The sequence below is a fragment of the Centruroides sculpturatus genome, unplaced genomic scaffold (assembly GCF_000671375.1).
Source record: "Centruroides sculpturatus isolate CEXI.00-Female unplaced genomic scaffold, Cexi_2.0 scaffold226, whole genome shotgun sequence".
NCBI lineage: Eukaryota > Metazoa > Arthropoda > Arachnida > Scorpiones > Buthidae > Centruroides > Centruroides sculpturatus.
The window spans coordinates 662,738-689,479 of NW_019384525.1; the positions used below are offsets into that span (position 1 = coordinate 662,738).

General features: G+C 30.4%; 1 protein-coding gene across 1 annotated transcript in view; it reads left to right on the forward strand.

Moving 5' to 3' along the window:
• Positions 1-26,742, forward strand: part of LOC111622861 (protein transport protein Sec24C-like) — a 161,097-nt gene that overhangs the window by 32,120 nt on the left and 102,235 nt on the right. The window contains 7 exon segments of the mRNA XM_023365297.1: positions 2,420-2,490; positions 2,569-3,330; positions 8,186-8,294; positions 16,928-17,055; positions 17,185-17,323; positions 22,071-22,237; positions 25,495-25,505. Coding sequence (XP_023221065.1) covers positions 2,420-2,490; positions 2,569-3,330; positions 8,186-8,294; positions 16,928-17,055; positions 17,185-17,323; positions 22,071-22,237; positions 25,495-25,505 — 1,387 coding nt within the window.

A 26,742-nucleotide genomic window follows, 5' to 3' on the forward strand; every position in this document is an offset into this window, starting at 1 on the left:
GTACCTTGCAGAAGGAAATCCTTGTGTTGGCTTTCATGATGTCGCTTCAGGTTGAATTCTTTTGGCACTGCTATTGTTCCATTGCACAAAAGGCAAATAATGCTGTTGTTCTGTTGCACAAAACAGTACTTGTTAGTCCACACTTCCACTTCTTGAAACTGATGATTCTCGCGATTGACCTTGCGTTTAATGCCCGGCGCCATACTGTTCACTCTGCAAAACAATGTCTCATTGTGCCGAAAATTCTGAGGCCCGCAACAAATCATGTTTGAGATAAGGCAAGCTAGACTACCACGTGCTTTGTTCTGTATCCACTCTGACCAAAGACTAAAGAGGCGGGGACAGAAGACTACTACGCACACGTGGCCAGGCAGGTCTTAATTTGTTTGACCCCTGTCCGGGCGTCTCCACCATTTCTCAGAATTTGTGCCTTGTACCTCATGCATTCCATTCATTACATTTAGTTGTAAATGATACTGCCAAAGTAACAGTTAATTTTTTAACATTGTATAAGGATTGTACATGTTTCTTTCTGCATCCCCTTATAGATGGGACATACTAAATGGTAATATCACTAGTTTAACATTGAAATCTGTAAGTAATACAAGATGGTAGAGCAGAATTAAAGCAGAATAAATATATCAAATATTTTAATGGATTTTTTTTAAACTCCTGTCAACCTCACAGAACTATCATAAAAACATACCAGTAACCTCCTGTCAGTTGGGTTAAGTTATAAATCTACTCATGATTCACATGATGGGGCGAGGGTGGCTATATATCTAACAGGCAATGGCTAACAGCCTTGGATAGAATCATTGAAAACGTTATGGTGTGTAGCATCCACCAGCTAAACCACATGAGGTTGGTGCTCTGTAAAGCACATGTGCAAATGTGTATAATCTGGCTGCTTTAAACCATTCAGATGTTTTCGCTGTGGAAGCTGTCTCCTATTCGACAATACAGCGCTTCCATGCAGCCACTGATATTCAAATATACAATAGCAATCTTATCGTTTTTTTTCACGTGTAGTATAGAAATTTGTAATAAGATACATAATATGGTTATAATAGAATATTAATTTTAATTAATTCAAAGTACGTATGTCAAAATATGAAAATAATCGCACAATATGTATTTATATTTTAGAAAATACAAGGGAAGCGGNTCTTATCGTTTTTTTTCACATGTAGTATAGAAATTTGTAATAAGATACATAATATGGTTATAATAGAATATTAATTTTAATTAATTCAAAGTACGTATGTCAAAATATGAAAATAATCGCACAATATGTATTTATATTTTAGAAAATACAAGGGAAGCGGCACTTCCTCCGCTTCCAAACATGGCATGCCACTAAGCACTTTAGAAACGTATTAGAAATCAATTATAGTTTGATTATATATTTTCAAAGATTACGATATTGAACAGAACTGTTTAACATTTGAACTAGTCTTTGAGAATGGATGAAAACTTCAAAAATACTAAATTGTAAGCAATGTTTAAATTTGATATTAATTGGTAATGCTGTGAAATGTGAACTGTACCTCCAAGCAATTTTCTGTTACTTATTATAAAATAAATATACCCTATATACTCGCATACAAGATGAGGGTTTTATTAATTTATCACAGCTTCAAATTCCTAGGTTGTCCTATATGCGCAAGCAAAAGATTCTTACGAAAAATTATTTGTTTTTGCAAATAATTTTTATGAATTATGTATTCACATTTTTTACCCTCTTTTATTTATAAACACGAGTATTTTATCTGGGTCGTTTGAATTGTTTTTGTATATTGTCAGGAATAAAGATGAATAGCAATAGGAAAAGCAAAGCTTTTGAATTGAATTCCAGATTGAAATTCTAAAATCGCACGGGAGCATGATATAAGTTTTAATCCTTTCACAAGTGAAAACATGATTATTTGGAAATCGGAATTCAGAGAAACTCGTAAGTATAATCGACGGAGAGTGGATTCGACTGTTAAGAATTGGCAAAGAAAGGTTTCCGATTGTCCAACTTTACACAAACAAATTATGTTGTCGATTTTACAAAATTTTCTTTAAAGTTTAAAACGCCAGTAATTTTTGTGGGATAATGTGTGCATTGACGTTCATTTGATATTTTACTTGTGATTAAATGAAATAAAATTAGAATTGTATTAATAAATCTAATTTTCTTTATTTTGATCTTTAAAGTCACACCTCGTCCTATATGCGAGTAAATATGGTATATGATATGATGAAAAAATTTTCAAGATATTAAATTTATATTATCAATGATATATATATTATATATAGGTAGATACTGATTTAATATAATAAAATATAAGAAGCATTTAAAATGTAACTAAAAATTTAAACTTGTAATTAGTTGTAATATAGACAAAAGTAAAATATTTTGTTTTTTAAACAGCAATGAATGGACAAAATTATCCTGACAGAAATGTTCATTCTTTTCCTGAAAATGTGTCTTCCCCAAATCAAGTAAGAAACTTTCTTTAATTTATAATTTAAAATTGATTTGGGTCATTTCAATTTCTTATTTTTTAAAATTATTTTCAGGTAATGAAAAGATTTGAAGATATGAGTATTGCCTCAACTAAACCTCAGATGGAAATGAATATGCCAAGATTTCCAAACACAATTAATAGTGTACCTAACAGATATAATCAACCAGTTACTAATAATATAAATTTTAATCAACCTGTTAATAAACCTAGTATAAATTTTCAGAAATCTGATTTGAATGCTCCTGGACAAAACAGTCAATTTACAGATTATAGAAGTCAAACATGTACAAATCCTGTGTACAGTAAAAATTCAAATATGAATTTAGTTTCTCCACCTAGTGAAATTCCTAATTCAGTTCAATCATTATCAAATACTAATCAGAAACAGTCAGAATATATTCAGCCAAATCAGAATGCATTTCCTAAATTAAATCAATGCTCGATGCAGCCAACACCATTTGCTCCATTTCCATCTTTTAATCCTCCAGCAATGAATCAGTTCCCTCCAATTAATTCTTCTAATGCTTTTCCTCCACTTCAAAATACAACTTCATTTAATTCATCATCTAATGTTTATCAATCTCCTATGGGAAATGTCAATGGTAGTACATATCCCTCAAATTTGGAACAGTTTAATTTGAAAAATATATCAAAAAGTACTTCTAATACTGTACCTCCCTACATGGCTCAACAAACTTCTTTTCCTGGAATGCCTCAAAGACAGCCACATCCAACTAATTCACAACCTTTTCAAAATCCACCTGGCTTCCAGACTTCTCAGGGAATGTTAAATGCCAATTTGGTTCCTGATCCTGTAAGTTGAATTTTATTTTATAAATAATAATTTTTAGTACTGCTTTGTAATTTTAAATATAAAAAATATGAATTATTGGGTTGTTTGGAAAGTAATTTCGTTTTTTTTTTTCTGTGGCAAAAAACACAATATTTTTATAATAAATAAATATTTTATTAAATTATATATTGACCATTTTGGTCAAATACCATTTGACCAAATTGCGTAGCATTCCATGTTTATAAAAGTTTTTTGATGTTTGCGTTCAAAAAATGGATCCAAGTAATTTTTGACATTTTCATTTCACGTAAACATCTTGCAGTTTAAAAAATTTTGTAAAGACCGCAACAAATAATAATCTGAGGGTGCCTGATCTGGTGAATATGGTTAGTATGATAGCACATCCCATCTAAGTTGTAACAGTTTCTGACGAGTTACCAAACTTGTGCAAAATTTGACATTATCATGGTAAAACACTACACCTTTTTTGATGATCAATTCTGGCCTTTTCTGTTTGATGATATTACTCAATTTGTTTACTCAATGACAGTACACTTTCGAATCATTTGTTAAATTGTCTGGTAAAAGCTCAAAAAAAATTTCTTTAAAATCCCCGCAAAGAGAGCATCTCTCTTTAAGAACACGTGGAACCCATATATTGAGCTTTGAAATGAAATCAATTAGTTTCAAGTAATCATAAATGGTTCAATTTAACAAGTTTAATCTATTAGTGATTTCACGTGTTGTTATTCGGCAGTTTGCTTCAATTGGTACCTTTATTTTGTTTTTATTGGCTTCAACTGGCCATCCAGAATGTGGTGCATCTTCAATATTGAAATTGCCAGAACAAAATTTTGTAAACCAGTTTTGGCACTGTCTTTCTCTCCATACATATACCAAAAATTTTTTTTGCTTGAACAGCATTTTGATTTTTTGGTAATAAAAGAGCAAAATATGTAAAAAAATGATGCTGTTGATTTTCCATATTTGATCTGGAAAAAAAAATTGTACAGAATCAATTTTTTACAAATAAGCTTTTAAATGTCAGCTGTCAAAATATATAATGAAAATGTGGTTTAAAATGAAATTGGCTGGTAAAAAGACATCTAATTCCTCTAGTAATAAAAAAATAAAATTACTTTCCAAACAACCCAATATATGAGGATTTCTCAATCTGTAAGTGACAATCTTGCATTGAGTTACAACCAACTTAGTTTTAAATGTTTTAACACTCAAAAATCTCAAAAACATTAAAACTAAGATCAAAGAAAAATGTTAACTTAAAGTATGTTTTAAAGCAGGGGTGTCCAACCTGCGGGCCGCATGCAGCCCAAGGCAAGTTCCAATGCGGCTCAATAAACATGTAAACAAAACCGACAGATTTATTTATTTTATTTATTTATTTATTTCAACAGCATTCAAAAAAGACGTTTTACAAAGCAGTAAACCTTTATACATATTTTAATTTTGAGTGGAAAGGAAACATTTTCAAAAACTTAAAAAGTTTTTGAAAATGTTTCCTTTCCATGATGTCATAAGTAGCAGATGAATTACAAACTCTCCCCATTAGATGTAAAAAAGGTTTTAATTCAGGAAATACTCTGATAGCGTGAAAAAAATGTGTTAATTTAGAATTTAGTTCATGAAATGATAGACCGGTTTTAATGGAAATGTGTGAATGAGGAAGGTATATTAAATATAGCTGAAGTTGTGACTCAAAGGAGTATAGACTCAAATTCGGGGAAAGGAGAGAAAGGCCAAAAGAAAAAAATATAATGAGAAAGGTTAAATATACGAATAAAGCTCTTTCTTATTAAATGAGAAAGGTTAAATATACCTTTTGTTATGCAAATATTGACCCTTAATTTTTCAACTTTTCTCACTTTTTTATCTTGGGTCCTTTCTCTCCTTTTCTTGCTTTGGGTCTATAATCTTTTGAGTCCCAACTCCAGCTTTATTTAGTACTCCTTCCAGTGTTGCAAGATTTGGCTACTTTGCGCGAAATTTGGCTACCCTTTTATCAGTTTGGCGTAAAAAAATATCATTTGACGCATTGGCTACTTTTTGGGTTACACATTATTTATAAATATATTAGTTGAATAAAAATGCACTTTAAAATGGTGTTTTGTCACTTTTTATTAATTATAGACCCAAATAAAACAAATATTTGTGTTTTTCAAATACGTTTTTGTTTTTCTTCTTTATAATAAATGAATTTATTTATTTCTAAATAAAAATTGAAAGTGTCTGTAGAAGTAATTTTTTAAAATATCCTTATTCGTAATAAAGTTTTAATGCTTATTACTATAATCTAGACATGTTAGCTCTTAAATATACTTGTATATTTAAGGACTGGGCCAAAATATACTTGGGCCACAAGTATATATATTATACTTGTGGCCCAAAACTCCATGACTTCTTCCAATGTGGCCCAAAGAAACAAAAAGGTTGGACACCCCTGTTTTAAAGTATTTAATTTTATAAATTGATAATTTAAATCTATCTATGAGATTTAAACATTATTGAATAAATACAATAATAGCAAATATTAGCAACTATTTATTTAATACACTGTCTTTTGATTTCTAATACATTCAGAAATAAGAAAGTATAGTAGGAATGCATTTGATATTGTACAGCATAAGTTTTATATTATGCAATCTGTGTTGTAGAAATGTATATCTCTGTATTAATATTTAAATGATGGAGCAAAATAACAATAAGCCGCTGCTTTTAGTTTTACAATAAAAAAAAATTTGGAGTGATTACTTTATCTTAAAGCAGTGTTTATTGAATTTCAATGGCAAACATAATGAAATCAGATGGTATAAAGGTTTAAAAAAATGATAGGGATAAATGTAAAGTTGTAAGAACGGTTTTAAAAATTTTTATAACTGATTTTTTTTGTTAAAAAGAATTCAGATAATTACATTTGAAGGTGATTTCTTTGATTTTTTACCTTTCAGCAGTGGGATAGTCAGGTATGGTGCTACCCCAAAGTAGTGGAGAATAAACATGGAAAATTTTTAAAGTATTTTTATGCACGTATTTTCTCATTACCATTTTGGAAAAAGATTTTGTAAACAGCATTAGGAAAGAGACAGGGCCGAACTCGGAGGTATAGCCCATGGTAAGAAGGAAGTGGAGATAGGGTAGAAGAAGTTGAGAGTAAGGAGGGGCTGAAGGAGGGGGTAAGTGTGATAGGATAGTGGGAAGTGAGGGAAGGTGGGTCATGGGACCCATTGGTGCCTTGCATCGCCTATATTTAAAAGAAAATTAATACAGTGTGGACAGTAAACAATACAGAATGAGCCGGATGGGTACAACACAAATGAAAAGGCGCGACAATGTAAACATGTATAACAGATTACAAGCAAAGCTATTAAACAAATTAACTTCAGTTAGCAGGAGTACATTAACAGAGGAAACAGATGAAGCTGTTTGGTGTAAAACATAAAATCGTGGAACATATAGAACAGCTTATCCAATTTATTACAGAATGAACCATTAAAACAATATACTCTAGATTACACAGTTGACACATACAGAGAGAGGAGACGATGAACTTCTAGATGGTCAGTTGAGGGTGATCATAGATTGCAGAGTGGGACTAGTCGAGCTTCCTGATACCTGTAGCAAATCTTTTTATCGCTGAAAAGTTTTTCTTGTCAGAAATCAAGTCCTTAAGCATACAGGGCCAGTGGAAGCCGTTGTCCTTGATGGTATGAATTAACTCCTTGCGTTGCGTAGAGTAGTGTGGGCAGAAGAAGATTATGTGCTCAGGATCTTCCTCCTCCTTCAAATCGCAGTCACAGAGCCCGTCTGTTTTATTGAGATAAACAGTTGTCTAGTAAAGAAAAGTCCTTTTTTTATTATTACATAATTCATTTTTTAGGTGAATTTTTTTTCGTGGTAGTTTTTGGCAATGCCCCCAAAAAAATTTAACGGATATATCTGTCCCTCACTGCTGAGTGGTTAAGCATGTCTAAAACCTATTTTTTTATGTTAATTTTAATTAATAATAGATAAACATGCATTAAACCAAATAGAGTATAAAATGACTCTAAATCTTTAATCTTCCAAAATCCAAATATTTTATAGAATAACTAACATTTACAGCTATTTTTGGTAGCTGCCATTAGGTTAAAAATTCAAATCCTGTAATTGCATGGTTATAGGATTTTGAAATTGTGATCTGATAATGGCACTAAAAATAGTTAAACATTAATCTCCAATTAAAGATTTATACAAGAAAATAAAAGTTTACTGTAACTCTTATTTTAATTAATATTAAATAAACGAATAAAGTATAATGTCAGTTTCTGTGTTGTATATCACAACCATTTATTCATTGAAAACTAAACAAATTCAATAATACTTTTTAATCCATTAATATCTTTATTATATGAAACTTTAACTGTCTTGAGGTGTAAAAAACACCTCAAGACAGTTCATATACTTATTACGGACCCATACCAGTATGTTCTAATCTTTTTTAAATACAGTAACCTTTTATATTAAAGATACTTCTGGTTAATTGTCTAGATATCTTTTCTAACTGAAAAATTTTAATCACCTAAATTTAAATGTTTATTTATTTAAAATTTGTTCTTCAGAAATCTGAAGATATCTATGAAATTAGCCAAAGCATTTATTTGTATTAAAAAGTCATTAATGGATTAAATTAAATATTTTTTCATTATGATGAGAATAATCAAAATTCATAATGATTTGCATTTCTGATAATTTAGACTCTTAAAATGTTGTTTTAAATCTATATTTATTAATATAAATATGGATTTAAAACATAAAACATATTTAAATATATAAATTACAAAGTTATTAGTAAATAATAAATGAATTTGATATTTATTAGATTGTCATAATGGAAGAAGATCGAAAGCTTCGAAATACGCCATTTCATACTAATGTTAGAGGCCAAGTTCCTCCTCTTGTTACAACAGATTTTATTGTTCGGGATGAAGGTAATAACTGAACGGTTTTGAAAATGAAATTTTGTAATTTTTATGTTCTTTACTATTGTACGTTCTCATTTAACAGAAATTATCTGGATTTTTCTTTTTATCTAACATATGTATTGAATATCATAAGTTATTAGCAGGAACCTGTCAAAATCAAGTTTTATTTAGTTACAATTGTGAGCCCGCGGATTTTTTCAGGGCTCTTAAAAATCAAAAATTAAGGTCAATTGTTCCCAAAATGTAAACATCTTCGTTAGAAAAAACAGAGAGGTAGAAATTAGATCAGAGGTCACCGGTTGTATTGATAGTAACAAGTCAGTGGGAAAGTTGACACATAGCTGTCAAGAATGCACCATCATCGTCAACTAAAGTTATCACGTGTTAGATTTCCCACGACAATGATATAAAAGCATGCGCCCCGGAAAGTCAGCGCGCGTCCATGCATGGAAGTTATTTCTGTCCTTTTGCCAGTCGACCTCCATGCAAAGGAATTGGATCCTGTCGGAGAAGACATTCAATGGCTGCAAACTCTTCCATACCATTGGCATCCATCATACTTCGGTGTATACTGTCCATTCTCACTTAGAGGTATTGTATGTTAGTACTCTGTGAACTCTCTCTCTCTCTCCCTAGAAACGGGATTAGACATAGCTGACAACTGCCTTTGTATAACTTGCATTTAACCGCATTTAATCGAGTAATCTTGTAACTATCTTGTATGTTAACTTAGCTTAGTTATTCAATAAACGTTTTGTTTATTTGTTAAACCTGTCTCCAGTCTCTGAAAGGACGCTTGTCGGCTTACCAGCGCACTCCCCCACTCACTATTTGCCCTCCTAGCTATCCGACTACTCAGAGATCAGGTTTTACCAGCCTGTGCAGTGTAAATGGTCAGGAGGGATTAACCCCTGGCCCTCTGCTTGTCTCACACAATACAATCTATGAGCTCTCTTAAAATTTGGCATTTTACAGAAAAATCATCAGTACAACAACTGCTTTCTGGGTCCGTCGTGGGAATGATTCACATCTATCCATCCTTTGGTGTCATGTGGTTTCTTTTAATTTTGCATCCAGATCCTGGGATGTCAATTTAGCATTATTAAGGCCAACTGACTTCAATTGGCTAGGCTGGGGATTAATGGTGATCATAGTGGTGGTCCACCTTGTAGTAATCACTTTGTCCTGGGGTTGGTAAATAAAAACTCTTGGACCTAGAAACAGTCAATTTGTTCAAGTTTACTCTTCTTCCTTTTAAAAATCAATCTTTCAAAAAAATATTTCCTCAAAAATTGATGAAACTTCATGGGTTAATTCTACAGAAATAACCACCGTTTTTTTGCCTGGACCGCATTTAATCAGAGACAAAAGCTTATCTTTGTATTCTTTATTTACTTATTTACTATGCATTTTGGGTGCAATATTTTCATGTAACTTGCACCCCTCTTCAGTTTTTTTACATTTCTATAGATTGGTAAATTCAATTATTACATTTGTTATTATGGTAAATTACAATAATAGTTATTTGGATATATTTATACAGTAGTTAACTAATCTGTTTTAAGTTTAGACCTACATATGCCCAGTGTTGTTGTTGTGTCCCTTAAGGCCTTTTTAGACAGTTTTCCCCTCTTTTTGTTTTCTTTCCCTTCAGCTCCTCCCATTTCCTCCCACACGTTGTCAACCTCCATTCCATCATTTAGGTTTATGGTTTTGCTTTTATTAACAATTTTGAAGTGCTCTTTGAATTTACGTACATAACTGTCTTTTTATTTATGGATTATTTTACACTTTTTTCATTGATTGTGCATCCAAATTCCTTAGTTATTTGCCCATGGTGATTGGTTATAATTAAGTCTAATTGCTGCTTTATGTTCTTTTATTCTGGTACTGAGTTGCCTTCCTGTTTTGCCAATGTATATCGCTGGTTTCTTACATGTACATTTTATTTCATATATTACACCTGTTTGATTTAGTATTTTGTTATTTTAAAACTTATTGGTGTTGATGTTGTTTTTAATTTGGCTGCTTTTACTCTTCTTTTTGTTGATAGGTTTGTTGAGAAATCCATCAATCTGCAATAAGTAACAAATTGGACAGTTAGAATCATATTTTGATCTCATCTTGAAATAACAGTAAAATAAAAACAAAGATTAGTACTGTAATATTGACAAACTTATTTATTTAAAAAATTGTGTTGCATTTTCTGGTATTGAAAAGTACACAAGTTTGTTACTAATAGATACTTCTTTCTTAGATTTTAAACATCAAGTTAGTTTAATGCAAAAATAAAATGAATATTAATTTTATTATTTAAATATTGTTGATAGTGTGTGTTTAAATTTATTAATATTAATTAAAATACTGTTTGTATTATTTTTTTAATGTGTAATTAGTTGATGGCCGGATGGCCAAGCGGTCAAGGTGGCAGCCCACTGCTCTGGGGGTCCTGGGATCGAATCCAGACGGGTCAAAGAATCCCCAGAAATTTTTTGGGGGTGGTCTGTTTGGATATGCCCCGTCCCTCACCACCCAGTTGCCCCATTGTGGGCCTGGCCAACCCATAATAGGCCTGCTTTAAGAGGTCCTCTTAGTGCCCACAGGGCGGAAAGAGTAAAAAAAAAATGTGTAATTAGCAAAAACGCCGGAATTCAGAATAGGGGTGAGTGATGGTTTTTATAACAGTTAAAAAAAATCTAAGTTTCTGTATGAAGTGCAAGTGCCAGACATGTTTGTCCTGTAGATTTAACTTTGTACTTTTGCTTCTCCACCACAGCCATCTTTTTCATTTCTGATTGCAATGGACTCATCTATGGGGTAAGAGCTTTTAACTTGATACCTGAACCATGCTTGTAGCTTCAGCTGTTTTCTGAAACAAAGCTGGACAGTATTTGAGGCTTATCAAATTAATATATAGATTTTTGTTCAGAAACTATTCCACTCTCAGCATTGGTGTGAAACATACACTACACTATCCGGAACCTGTAATGGGTGTGTAACGCGTATATACTATATATTACTGTTGACACTGTTGCCCCCCAGCGACCATGCATGTCAGAAAAGACCCACCCCATTGGAATTGACACTCGATCCCAACAAATAGAATACACTCCGTCCAAAGAATTCCAGTTGATTTGAAGAAGAGCAACGAGATCACTCGAAAACATTTGTCAACAGTGATATATAGTATATATGCATTAAGCACCGGTTACAGGTTCCAGATAGTGTAGTGTAGATTTTTGTTCTTTACATTCATCGATTATTTGATTTGTTTTTATTAGCTATTGCTTTTCAATTTGTTAATGTTTTGATTTTGATATTAAATTTATATATTCTACACATGAGATCTGTATTTGTGAAATGCTATGGGATCACTGTATACTAAAAATACATAAATGAAGCAACGATGTAATACAGTTTATTAAATGTATTGTATAAATGCAATAGAATCTTCTTATTGTAATCGCTTTGGTTCTCACCTATTCTGGTAACAAACTGATAATATTGAATAAAATTAATAAGACTGTATTTAGTGAAAATTCAGGTTTTATTAACTGACATTAAAAGACATGTTTAAAACAATTAAAAAAAATGTATAACTTAATAATACAGATAGCCCTCGGTTTACACTGGTTCAATTTATGCCGATTCACAATAACGCCACTGCACAATTCGCGATTTTGCTGTATAATTCCCCGATTTTTCCCTACGCCAGACTGATTTTTGTTTCAGTGTTGACGTATTTACCGAGCCGCGACATTGCACATTTGTTAAAACAGAGATTTTTATTGAATATATTTATTTTTTCTGTTTAATATTATTGGGTAAGTATACATTTGCATTAAATTAATATTAAAATACTAAATGTTTAGGTACCCACGAGTCAAGTTATCAAACTTAATAGTCCAATAAATGGCGTCCGAATCCATAGCGCCGTTGAATTTATCCCGCATCAGTTCATTAAGGAAAACACCTTAAGACACGGTAGCACTTCCGGCGATCACAAACTATCGTTAGTGAGACAAATCTACTTCTTGTTGGCCAGACGATATCTATCTCTCCTTAATTTTCCCGCTCAAACTGACCTTACATATGTGCTACGGCAACCGGTGGTCGACCAACCAGTGTCTCCGCTTGTCCGTAGCTCTACGTCGGGTTAACGTATCCTTTCAACTATGGAAAGTTTGACGGTTGAACTTTGTGAGTTAGACAATGATTGGGAGTGAAGTGCATCACATCCATTTGACCATATTCTGAAATTCTCAATGAAAGAAAACAAAAATGTAAACAATTAAAGATGGATACTTTTTCCAAAAAATGTAATAGATCCGAAACTAAAATTTTTAATAAAAACATTTAACTTTATTTTATGATAAAATACATTTTAAAAATTAAATTTATTTGTACTTTGTGTTATATTGTATTAATAAACAAAATTATTTGCGTATTTTTCACTTATGTGGAACCTAACCCTATACCTCAGTATAAATATGGGTTCGTTTTACGCCAATTTGATTTGCGCCAGCTTTTGTAGGAACGGAACTGCGGCATAAACTGATGACTACCTGTGATTATAATTTTATAAATCTTCATTAATGTTTTTATTATAATTCAGTTATAGTAATAATTATTATAATTACATGTTTTGAAATATGCTAATTCTGATAACATTAAATGACTGATAACAATATTTATGATTGCAATAAGCAGAGCGTATTGTAATGCTACTGGAATGTTTTTCTCTTTTTTGTCTGTAACAAAAAAGAGAATTAGGTTAGTCTGGAACTTTCTGTTTATCAAAAATAATAGTAATAATCATCTTTTATACTTATGATTCAAATGTATAATTTATGCAAATTCTCAACACTTTATTTTCTGGTAAAAATAGTTTTTCTCAGCAAATAAGGTGTTGAGAATTTGCTATTTTTATGCTGAGGGTGATTTCCAGTATTTCAGTGATATAATTTATGCAATTATTTGAATTTATGTGTCAGTGAAACTGTTGCATGATTTCATATGTATATAGTTATGAAATCATATAGTAGAAAAAAAGAGCAATAATACACATGTTGTATTTTTACTACAGTAGAGCATCGATTATTCGAATCAATTGGGGACTGGGGTTGTTCGGAAGATCGATGTTTCGGATAACTGATTATGTACGAAAAAATATATTAATTTATCCTATCTTGACATTTTTCTCCGTTGCGTGTCGCTTCGCGTTGAATTTTCGTCCATGTTAAGCCTAACAAAGACTATTGTATCGTTAAAAATTATTTTTTTATTTTGTACGAACAAAATAAATATATTGAAAAATATAAAAACAGTAAAAAATTATACTTCAGAAGTTAATTTAGTATCAAAAACGTAAAATATTTGAGTAGCCCAAGACATAGCCAAAGATTGCAGTGCCACAGCACTGGCAAAAATTTAAATTTGCCGACTGGAATTCTTTTGGATGATTGACTTTCGGATAATCGACGCTCTACTGTATTATACTTTTTATGTACTGTGTATGTGTTAGTTGTTATCTGTCAAGAAAGTATGTAGGCAGTATATGTTAGATCATATTTGTAACAATTATTTACAAATTTATAAAAATAACAAAATGCATTATACATCTTTGCATCATCAAGCTGTAATTATTAGTTATAAATAATGTTTCTTTCCAAATACTTTATATGAAGTATAATTTATTCAAAACTTTATGAAAAATAACACTACTTGTGTGAATTGCATAATATATTGGTAACAAATTTGCAAGACTAAATGGTCCATAGGAGCTCTTGTTTAGCATTATGGTGGACTCTAGAACAAACTTGAGGTTTGAGTGATATCCAACATGAAATTTGACTAATTGCTGTTTGGAACATTAGCCAAGTTTTTATCAGCTTGTGTATGAATTCCTGGCTTAATTTTTATATGCCATCCATTCATTGGCTTAGATCTTCTATCCAAAACTGCTTAATTGGTTGGCAGGTTATTTTCTTTAGGCAAAAATAGTTGCTCAGTTTTGCATGAGTCTCATATGCAATAACGAGCAGTGGTCAGACTGGCCCAAAAACATATCCTTCATTGTTTGTATAGTGTGCTCTTCTCAATTCATTCAGTTAATAACCCATATTTACTCAAATATAAGATGCCCTTTTTTCAGGTTTTAGTATTCCTGAAAATAGGGTGCATCTTAGATTTGATGAATTACATTATAATTAGCAACATAGTCTTACTTCTCTGACACTAATTTTATTGTATCATTTTAATGATTTTATTCATTTAATATTGCCATTATTAAATGTTTTTAGAGGTCAACTTAACTATCTTGTTGATCTGTTGCAGTAACATCATATCTATGTAGATAAAAATTGCAGAAAAAGTTGTCCAACACTCTTTCTGAGAAATGTTATATTTCTGATGTTTTAAATGCTCTAAGGTTGATTGCATGTGGAAAGATCTGGGTATGAAATACAGTATTGATTCTCAATAACTTAACATGGAAAGTGAAGAGTTTTCCAACTTTGGTTTCATAGAAGACAGTGATAGACAACACAAATTTATAATTTTTACGTTATATATATATTTTTTTTAAAATTATGGATAAGCATGTAGAAATTAAAGTGCATCTTAGACTCCATGGTGTCTTATATTTGAGTAAATACAGTTAGTGTTTTAGTTTATGGCTCCTTTTGACTCCATTGCAAAACAGCTTTGATGGTCCTTTGGGTTAAAGTATAAACCAGGCAGGCCAGAAACTTTTCTCCAAATTTTGCCTTGTTGTGCAATCTTTTCTTGTCCTTTCATATTTCTCCTTGTTTATAAAGTTAGTTGTAGAAAGAATTAAGAGGTAGGAAAGACTATTAATACTCCATGTAGGTAGTAGTTGTCCATGATTAAATCAAGTGTGAAAGAAGCCTCTCTGATATCTTTTGAAGTGATTGGACAGAAATTGCTCCTGCTGTTCTATTTTTGACCTGGGTTTGTTTCTAGTGCAGGCTTTTGCCTTCTCATCATATATTTGATGTCAAGCACTATACTTTTCATAGTTTTGATTGATATTCCATTTCTTTTGGTCAACAAGTAGAAACTTATGTGAGGTTAACTTTGGTATTGAGAGTATGCTTTAGGCTTTACATCTTTATTGTCCAATTGTACGTCTAGTCAATCCAAATCAGCTTTCTACTACTGTCACAATCTTTTTCTAGTCTACCCAGGTTTTTTTAATACCATCTCTGTTTGAAACCAGCAGTCACAGAATGTATAATTATTGAGTTTTTGACAACTTAGATGAAGCTTACAGAAAACACTACTTTTTGCAACTGTCTTTCTGTTTATCTCCAGTCACTGTGATAATTCTGAAGAAAATAACAATATATCTAATATCAGTTGAACATACGACCTCTATATTCTAATATACAAATTAATTTTAGTCTCCAACATGTCATGAATTGAAAACACATTGAAATTTTGTGCATGTTTTTTGAATAATATAATATATAATATTTTTACCACCAACAATGGAAGAAAATAAAGAAAATGTCATTTTCTTTCATCCTGTATTTATAATCCAATGGAAGAAAATAAAGAAAATGTCATTTTCTTTATTTTCTTCCATTGGATTATAAATAAAGGATTATAAATAATAAATTCTTCCATTTGGAAGAATTTATTATTTATAATCCTTTAACCAAGGAAAGGAATTTAAAAGAAAAATCGTCTCAACATTTTTAATAGATTTTAAATTTAACTATTAACAGAATTATTAACAGGTTTGTTGAATGAATATAATTAATATTATATACTAAGTGTAATTATTGTCTTATTAATCCAGCAATTATTTAGCTTTCATATAATTATTGGCCTTAGAAATGTTTATATATGAAAATACACACATTTACTCAATTTGATTACAGGAGCTTTCCTACTTATGAACTGTCAGTCTTACAAACAATTTGACCGTATGTTTAAAATTTAAATTTTGCATGAATTCTGAAGTTCTCTTGCTGATTGTGGAGTGATGTTGAAGTCAGTCTTTATCCATTAAATGAGCATAATGTATTCTATTAAGTACATTAAAGGATCAAATACTAACAATATATGATTATTCTGTGTACAGATGTACAGTATTTTCTAGGTTAGTTTTTGACTTAAAACAAAACCTTGGAAACCTGACCTGTCCATAACTAGGTGAACACCTGTAATTGAATGTATTTTCATTCATAATTACTTTTGTTTTTATATTTTTATGATTTTAGAAAGAAAAAGTTAATGATCTGACATATCACTACATTGGAAGAAAACCGGCATAACTCAAAAATGTGCGATTTTTTTTTTTTTTTTTTATTGTCATAATCGAAACAAAAATGTAGTAAATTTTTATGTGAAAGTATGTCACAAAAGTAACTTGTGTATTCGGCCACCAGGGAGCAGTTATGTGGAGATAAGTGATTTTCAGTTAAACTTTGGTTAAATCTTTGCATGGGATTTTTTCAAACTAGTAATTTTGAGTTGTGCCAGTTTTCTTCCAAAGTAGTGATATATTGATAATTCTGAATGTAACATTTAAATTTGAATTGATAACAATGCATATATTTTAGTATATAATAAGTTGTTTTAATATTGAAATTATAATTGTCATAATTTAGGTAATAGCAGTCCAAAGTTTCTTCGTTCTACAATTTATAATGTACCATGTCAATATGAGCTGCTGAAACAGTCATACTTACCTTTTGCAATAATTATTACACCATTTTCAAGACTACATGACCAAGAGGTTAGTGAAATTTTCTGTTACATTAATTAATAAATGTTGATAAAAGCAAATTAAATAACTGATATATTTCTATAAAATTAAAATATATTTTGGATTCTTATTTTTAAAATAAAATTATATTGTTTATAGATTCCACCTCCAATTTCTGACTTGGGAGGTTTTGGACCCACAAGATGTAATCGATGTAAAGCTTATATGTGTCCATATATGAAATTTATGGATGGTGGAAGACGATTTCAATGTGCTTTTTGTGATGGTTATACAGAAGGTAGTTTTGTTATTTATTTTAACTAATCAGTTTTTGTTTTCATTTACTATATAAGAACACTTCAAAATCATAATCCAGTTAAAAGAACAAAAACATTTATTAAAAAACAAAACATTTTCAACTTTTATAAAGGCCATCCTAGGGTTTAACTGGTAGAACAGAAAAAACAAGATATATTTAAAAATGTTCCTTGCGTAAGAAGTTTTTCATGCACAGGGAGTGTAGTAATATGTTATAAATTAAAACGAAAACAGAAGAAAAATAATATATACAAAAATTTAAATAACTATAGATAACAAAAAAATAATAAAATAACAATAAATGTACTAAAACAAAAGTGCTTATAAAAGTCAACATGGTTGCTAAATGCATTCAAATACTACCCTCTAGGCATGCGACATAAGAACCTTGTCCCTACTATTGATAGCATTCCTCTCTAGATAGCACTGTATATCTCAATAATTTCAAGATATTTTAGACATGATGGTTTTGATGTAGAAGGTGAGCTCTATCAAAATGAACAAAAGATACAATTACAGTTAAATTTAAGTATTGGTTAACGAACAGTTCAGACTATGAACAAATCAGATAATGAATAGTTTTACAAAACATTTTTATGTTTGGACAATGAACACCTCATGGAACAAACATGAGAAAAAGTGACATAAAATAATGAATACTGACTGGTCTTCCCTTGTCTTTGGGCAACAATTCAAAACTTTTTGGAGCATGGGAGATGTCGACATCAACGCTCAATCTGGTATATACTGATTGGATAGTATTCCTTTGAACTTTGAAACTGACCCTTATAATTCCAGCCTTTTATTTTTCTGACAAACAATTTTTTTATAGTTTTCGCAAAACTGTTGGGTGGACACTCATTAAGTTTTGCATTGGTTTTTATTTTTGAAAGGTGAGAGTATAATTGCAAAAGTAGAGAGTGGGCAGAAGATGTCTGATGTTGCTAGGCAGTGTGGCTTGAACAGGTCTACAGTAGGCCGTAGTTCAATTTTATCTAAGAAAGATGCAGTATAATCAAGAAGACTCAAGCAGCTAAAGGAGTAACAAAAATCACATCAGAGAAATAAAGAACATTGAAGAGCTCATAATGGAACCTGAAACAGATCTGACACAGAAGAATGCCAAGAACTCTTGAATGAAAAACATCAAGAAACTCTGCAAGATATCTTTTTCTTCTGAAAAAAAGGATTAATGCTGACATCTGCTATTAAAGATCCTTTGAAGAAATGAGAGGATGTCAGAATAACGGTCTTAGAATGGCATCCAAACCAGGTTTAGATTAATAAATAGGCTTGGGGATCTCTACAATTGCAATGCTATTAATTACTTCTGAAAAATTCTGAAGAAGAGAGAAAAGCAATTGACATTAGACAGATTCTTTTAACCCCACAAATGGAAAAATCATTATTAATAAAAATGCAAGACTGTTTATATATATGTATTTTTATTATTACATATAAATAAATGTAGTAAGAAAGAATATATTTTTTTATTTTTTGGAGTTTCCAGATCAAATTAATGAAATTCCCTAAAACCCTATGGTAAATTGATAATTGGTTAACGAACAATTCAGATAGTGAACAAAGTCTTGGAAAAGTGTTACGTTCATTAACCAATCACCCACTGTACAGTACAGTAGACCCCCTATAATGCTTAGACGTGTTCCACGTTAATCGAATTTTACGTTGTAGGAATCATTAAATACATGAGCCATTCGCAGCCCAACACGTGTGAAGTTTACGGACTAAGGCTGTTTGAAAGGTTTTCTTCTATAAAATTAAGCGATTCTAGACTAATTCCACTCAACATTTCCAAAACACGTATAATTTTTTGGGAATAATCCGTATAAACTATGCTATAAACAAAAAATTGTAGGATTACTTACCGAGTGTGCACCGTTCGACTACGCCGTTGCTCAAGCTTGTTTTCGTTGCGGAACAGCGCACGAAACGGCGGCCGTGATTTCTGATAACGAATTTTTCGCAGAAAAATAACTTGACCTTTGGAGACATCATTAATATAAATAATTTTTATGGCCGTTGAATAAGAAATGTTTCTTTCACAAGAAATGTATAAAATTAGTGCTGTATTAGACTTACGGTACCTAATTTACATACTGTACAGACGATAATAAACTCAACTTACTAGCCTAAAATCTCCGTAGCGTGTTGCCAGGCGGCAGAAAGCATATATATAATTATAATAAAGTTACAATAAATTAAGTTAATATATAATTATATATACAGTACCTAATTTATATATAATTAATATATAATTATATGTACAGTACCTAATTTATATATAATACTGTACAGACGATAGCAACTCAATTTAGCCGCCTAAAGTCTCTGTAGCATGGCGCAGGACCGAAGGAAAGTAGTTCGGCTGCTCATCCACTATTGGTCCAGATTCTATCAATCTTGTCGCGACACGAGTCGGCGACAACGTTTTAGGAGTTTCTTTATACGAATATTGCTACAATTTTTTTGCTACGTTATAGGAATTTCCATTATAGGAACCCACGTTATAGGGGGGTCGACTGTAAACTCCTGTACAACGCGCAACTTGTACATATGCACAATTTGAATTTTTTTGTTCAGAGGTACACTTTTATTTATTTACTAGCTGCAAGGACCCGCTTCGCTGGGTTTTTATTTGTATGTAATATAGTTTTTTTCATACATAAAAGACTATTTTTCTNTAAAATATCTTTTGTATCAAAATTAAGTACAAAGAAAAAATATTTTGATATGCACCAGCTTTCTGTGTGGTCACTTAAAGAAAGAATAATAATAGAAATATGTATGCCAATGTTACTAGTATGTAACAAATAGTTTAATTATAAAGTAAATGTTTTTGAACTAGAATCAAATTTGAGCTTCTTCATTTTTATATGGAACAGAAAAAACTTTATAACATTAGAATATAAACAATGAAATTTTAAAATGCAAAAATTTTTATGATGTTTACAATATTATTGTTTTAAAGTTTGTCTTTAAATAAATAAATTGAATTGTAAAAAAATTAAAATTAAATGAAAAAATATTACAATAAAGAAATGTCTTGTGTAATATCATAGATTAGTATGAATATTGATAGATTGGCACTGGAATATTATCAGATAATGTAAATTTCATTTAATTTCTTTCTCTGTTGACTTTTGATCTTGATCTGAGGATGGGATTTTTTTATTTTCAAAACGTTTATAAAATTAAATGTATCTATGGCTTCTAAACTTCTCAGAATTTTATTTTGAGTAACTGGTTAGCTAGAGTATGAGTAGAGCTATTTATATTTATTACAACTGACTATATAATCTAACATCAATTCTTTTCCTTTATCATCTGTCACATATATTGGAATTAGCTATGAATACTCACTATTTTCAAATTAGTTTATACAGTGGTACCTGAGGATACAAAATTAATCCGTTCTGAAACTGAGATCGTATCATGAAAATGTCGTAGGGTGGATCATCTTTTCCCATACAATTACATGTAAAACCAAATGATTCATTCCAACGCGAAAAACATACTCAAATTAAAGCCAAGTAATACATTAAAAAAAAATAACTGTAGTAAGAAAAACAAATGAAAAATGCAAACTAATGTAACGTCGTATAGTGAGTTTTTGTTCGTATCGTGGAGCAAAAATATGTTCGAATTTCATGTCGTATCCTGAAAATTTCGTATGCTGGGGCGTTCGTAACCTNACGTATACCTCTGAACGACAAAATTTGAATTTTGCATATGTACTAGTTGTGTGTTGTACAGGAGTTTACTGTAATATTATGTTCCTGTTCTTTTAGTAATTGAATCCTAATGTTCCTTGAGCCTTATTTTGAGAGAACTAAAGGTAGTGCCTTTGTATTCATATTGTCAATCAAGCCTATGATTGTACAAAGGAATTTTGTATACTCCTGGCAGTCTTTTCATCAGGAGTGTCTTTATTGTTCCTAAGTAATGAAAGGACTCTTGTATGCAATTTGAATGTCAAATTGCTGTCTGATCTCCTTGAAGATATCACTTAATTGCTTGTCATGTGATAACTTGAAAGAGCTTGGTGTCCTTGTTGGTTGTTGCTGCCTTAAGACCTTCAAAATACTTTATAAATGTGTTGATATCCAAGCACTTTGGCAATGTGGAAAATGCATTGGAGCTCCCTTTGTCTAAGGGTATTGTTAGAACAGTGGGTGAATGCTCTGTGGACTAAGGTCCTGAAGGCAGCTGATTTGTACTTTGGAGGATGATGTGAACATGGTGGAATGAAGAATGGTTTATATGTAGCTTTATGGAAAATGAGAGTAGTCTGTTTTCAATTGATGATAAAATTCTTATAAATTGAAAACTGTTAAGATACAATTACAGTTAAATTTAAGTGTTGTAATATTTTCTGTTTACACAATATAAATAATGTTATGTTTTGGTAGTTTGGAATTATTAAAGAAATTGCAGTTTTTTTTATTTATATTTATTTTATTGCATCATAATAAAACCTTTTATCAGTATTACTGTCATTTTCCTTAAATTCTAGTGCATTACATGTATTTTAATTATTATTATTATTATTATTATACAAACATTTTTACATAAGATGAAGTATTTAGTACAGATAACCAATAACAGTGTAACAGTTGAATAATCATAATATATAAATATTATGATTAATTAAAAAGATGAATTTATATATAAGAACTGAAATAATTTTAGAAGTTATTCATTTACAGTACCTCAAGAATATTTTGCATATTTGGATAATATGGGTCAACGTACTGATAAATATCAAAGACCAGAACTATGTTTAGGTTCTTATGAATTTATTGCAACCACAGATTATTGCAAGGTATGTTTAATTTTGTTAAAGTTTCATAGGATGAGAAATACAATTTTTAATGTTTCTTATCTGCATTTTAAATATCATTTACAAAACCAAACTTTCTTTTGATAATACTTTAAAATTTATATTTAAAATTAAATAATAATGAAATGTTTTTGATCTGGTTTTTTGTTTTTTAATTATTAACAAAACAGAAAAGCAGGCAAGAGCTCTTGTTCAAGTTTTTCATCACTCAAACAGCAGGTTAAGGGGACTCAGAAGAAAGTCTAATAATTTTCAATTATGGTTATAAAATTTAAATAAGAACAAATGCTTAAGAGGAATAAACTTGTTGAATTATGAGAAATTTTTCTTTTTAAACAAATAATTAAGTTTAAAAAACACTAAGACAGATTAGAGCAAATATAAAATTGTGTGTGGTGATTTTATTAAAAAATAATTTTTATATTATTATTTATTATAAAGAAAAAAAAGGCATAAGGCTTAATTTTGAGAGTAGGGATGCATTTAAAAAAAATTATAAATGCCAATAATGAAGTTTTTATTGAGTCAGACTCCATGCAAGATATGACATCCTCTGTCTTCCCATTCCCTGCTTTTAACCATCAAAATTTATGCCCCATATGCAGTATATTAATAAAAATAATCATGCCAAATTTCAAAATTTTTTGTTCATCCAGTTCTAAAATATAATTCAAAATAGATGCATATGCATGCATAAATACACAAATACAGAGAATTTTTTCAGGATTTGTTTTCCTTTATCCTGGGGTTTAAAGGTTGTTTCAATTTAAAAAGAAATAAATATTTTAAATAGATTTAAACTAATATTTTTGTTAATGTTTTCAAACTATTGGTAAAACAAAACTAAAAATAAAAGCATATCAATTTGTACATTTCGCCCAGTCTTCCTCTGATTCAGCAGATGTTTATTTCCTGTTGAATAGATATTTACTCTGCATACAATTGCATCTGGCGTAAACATCAAGAAATGAAAAAAGGAGTGTCAAAATTTGACCAATTTCCAGGAAAGTAGAAAATATTTATAAACGGCTTGTTTTGTTTTCATAATATATGCAATGCTAATTTATTTTATAATTGAACTAATGTAATAAATTATTGAGATTTAGCTGCCATTTAATTTAAATAATTAAAATCTTAATTACTTACTCTATGTAAAATTGTGCATGTACTGTTTACTGTTTACACAGCAAATTTTTTAAAATCTCAGTTTATTGTTAAACTTATATTAATTTCCAAAATTCATGGTAAAAAAATGTAAAACAGTGAATGTAAACTGCAACTGTGGATGCTCAAAATTCACACAAACATCTTTGTTTGCAGCAAAAACAGTTTGAATGTATTTGGCTTTTTTTTTTAAAGACTATGTTCAGGTAAAATACAGAATCAAACATGATGAAAGAATAGAATAACATAAACAATTTGAAACAGCAAATGCTGGTTAATTTAAATTTAAGAAATTAAAACAAAAGAATAAATATAAAATATGATAAATACAAATATAAATGAAGTAATAAATAACAAAATTAAATAAATAAAAAAAATACATAAAAGTGAAAATATAAAATAAACTAAATAAACAATGCAAATAAAAATGGGGAGAATATCCTGTGAAAGGAGAGAGAAAAGGGTGTCAAGGTTATCCAATATGTAAATCATATCAGGTCTTTCAGGTGGTCAACAGGATGTTGAAGTCTTATAGTTGATAGAACTACCTTGCTAGACAGATTTGTAAATATAAAGGACTTCCACATAACATATATATGATGATTATTTCTAATGCTTTTAATGGTTTTGGCTTGTTGCCAGCACATGTCAACAGAATCAGAAAGAGCATAGACTACAAGGGCTTCCAAATATCATACTTGTGCTCCTTCAGTCATGCTTCGAAAGATAAATTTCAGTTTATGGAAACTATTTTATATGCAACTCTGAGAACTCTGAATAGAATAGCTTATATCCCAAAACATTTATCCCTTTTTAATCTTTTACCACATGTACTCCTCTCTCTTCATTCATGTGATAATCCCCCTTTCCCTTTTACTTGATTGTTTATTTAGTTTATTTTATATTGTCACTTTTATGTATTTTTATATTTTTTATGTAATATTTATTATGAATTTTTCATTTAATTTTGTTATTTATATCTTTATTTGTATATATATTATATTTTATTTTCATTTTTTTAAATTTAAATAAACTGATATTCACTTTTTGAAAGTGTTTGTTACATTCTATCCTTTTGTTTTGTTTGATTCTGAATTTTACCCGAATAGTCTAAAACAGAGGTGTCCAGCCCGCGGGCCGCATGCGGCCCAAGGCAAGTTCCAATGCGGCCCAATAAACGTGTAAACAAAACCGACAGATTTTTTTATTTTATTTTATTTATTTATTTATTTCAACGGCACAAATTCAAAAAAGACGTTTCACAAAGCAGTAAACCTTTATACATATTTTAATTTTGAGTGGAAAGGAAACATTTTCAAATACTTGGAAATGTGTGAATGAGGAAGGTATATTAAATAAATCTGAAGTTGTGACTCAAAGGAGTATAGACTCAAATTCGGGGAAAGGAGAGAAAGGCCAAAAGATAAAATGATAATGAGAAAGGTTAAATATACGAATAAAACTCTTTCTTATTAAATGAGAAAGGTTAAATATACCTTTTGTTATGCAAATATTGACCCTTAATTTTTCAACTTTTCTCACTTTTTTTATCTTGTGTCCTTTCTCTCCTTTTCTTGCTTTGTGTCTATAATCCTTTGAGTCCCAACTCCAGCTATATTTAGTACTCCTTGCAAATTTGGCTACTTTGCGTCAAATTTGGCTACCTTTTTATTAGTTTGGCGTAAAAAATATCATTTGACGCATTGGCTACTTTTTGGGTTACACATTATTTATAAATATATTAGTTGAATAAAAATGCACTTTAAAATGATATTTCGTCACTTTTTATTAATTAAAGACCCAAATAAAACAAATATTTGTGTTTTTCAAATAAATTTTTGTTTATCTCCTTTATAATAAATGAATTTATTTATTTCTAAATAAAAATTGAAAGTGTCTGTAGAAGTAATTTTTTAAAATATCCTTATTCGTAATAAAGTTTTAATGCTTATTACTATAATCTAGACATGTTAGTTCTTAAATATACTTGTATATTTAAGGATTGGGCCAAAATATACTTGGGCCACAAGTATATATATTATACTTGTGGCCCAAAACTCCATGACTTCTTCCAATGTGGCCCAAAGAAACAAAAAGGTTGGACACCCCTGTTTTAAATCCTTAAGTTGTTGTGTAAGTTTTCTTTTTTCTTCAGCCATCAATTTCTGCTGCTTCTGAATACGTTTTTTCTGTTGAAGAAATGCAATATATCACTGTTTAGATCCTTTGACTGTCAACATTCTCTGGTCTATATTTATTTGATCAATACCACCTGCAAAATGGATCCCATCATAAACTAAGCATTGAACAACTAAACTTTCTTCCTTAAGATTTTCACTCAACAGTGATTTGTTAACCAAGAAACCACTCTCAACACTTGCATTCCTATGTGGGAAAGAAAGAGAAATTTTGAGAATAGACCATAGATCTTGCAGTTGCCTATCATCCTTCATAATTTCAAATAAAATGTGTCCAGACCATCATCATTCCTTTCAGATATGAAGTCCTCAAACTTTGCTGAATAGGGTTTTATGGACACTTTATTGCAGAGTATATCATACTGTTCTTTTGCTTTAACAGCACATTTCTCATCAATCCTGTTTGTATCATGTAGAACCTCCAGTAAAACATCGTAATATAATTTTCCAACATTTGAATAATTTCTGGGTCTAAGTCGCTCAAAGGCTTCACATATTTGTACTTGACTGGTCCCTTCTCAATAATCTTTTGTGTCATTACATTTCGACAATCTCTTAGAAAACACAATATCTTTGTCGTTTACTTTCAATTCTTTTAAAACCTTTTTTGCTCCAAAACCAATATCCAAATTCTTCAGATGTACCAAGTTTTCATTAGCATTTAAACCTATTTTTAGAAACTGCTTGTTGGTGACCTTGTCATTTTTTCACAAACTTTCTCATCAGTTTCATTAATAATTGAACAACTGCTTTATAAAGATAGGGTGCAAGAGGTTTGTTGCTCTGAAATTGGGTGAGAAAGCTCTCACTGTGTACATGTTGACCAAAAAAATAAAAGTTTAACTTTATTAAAGGGATCATCAACTTCCTGTCTCAAGAATGTAGCCACCTTACTGTGTTTCAACTTTGTACTGTTGTTTATGTACTGTGTATGTCTTCACAGATATTCCAACAACTTCTCCATTCTCCAACCATTTTGTTGAACCAAACTTTTTGGGAAATAATCTGCTTCCACTTATAGCAATGTATTCGGCACGCCGAGTGGGTGAGTCTTTTAGCAAGTAGTACAAATTCCGTAGCAGTGGTAACAAATTCCAATCTACTACTTTAAAACCAGCTTTTACAGCACCATGGACTACATGTAAACCACATGTTCCCATTCTCACAAATGATTTA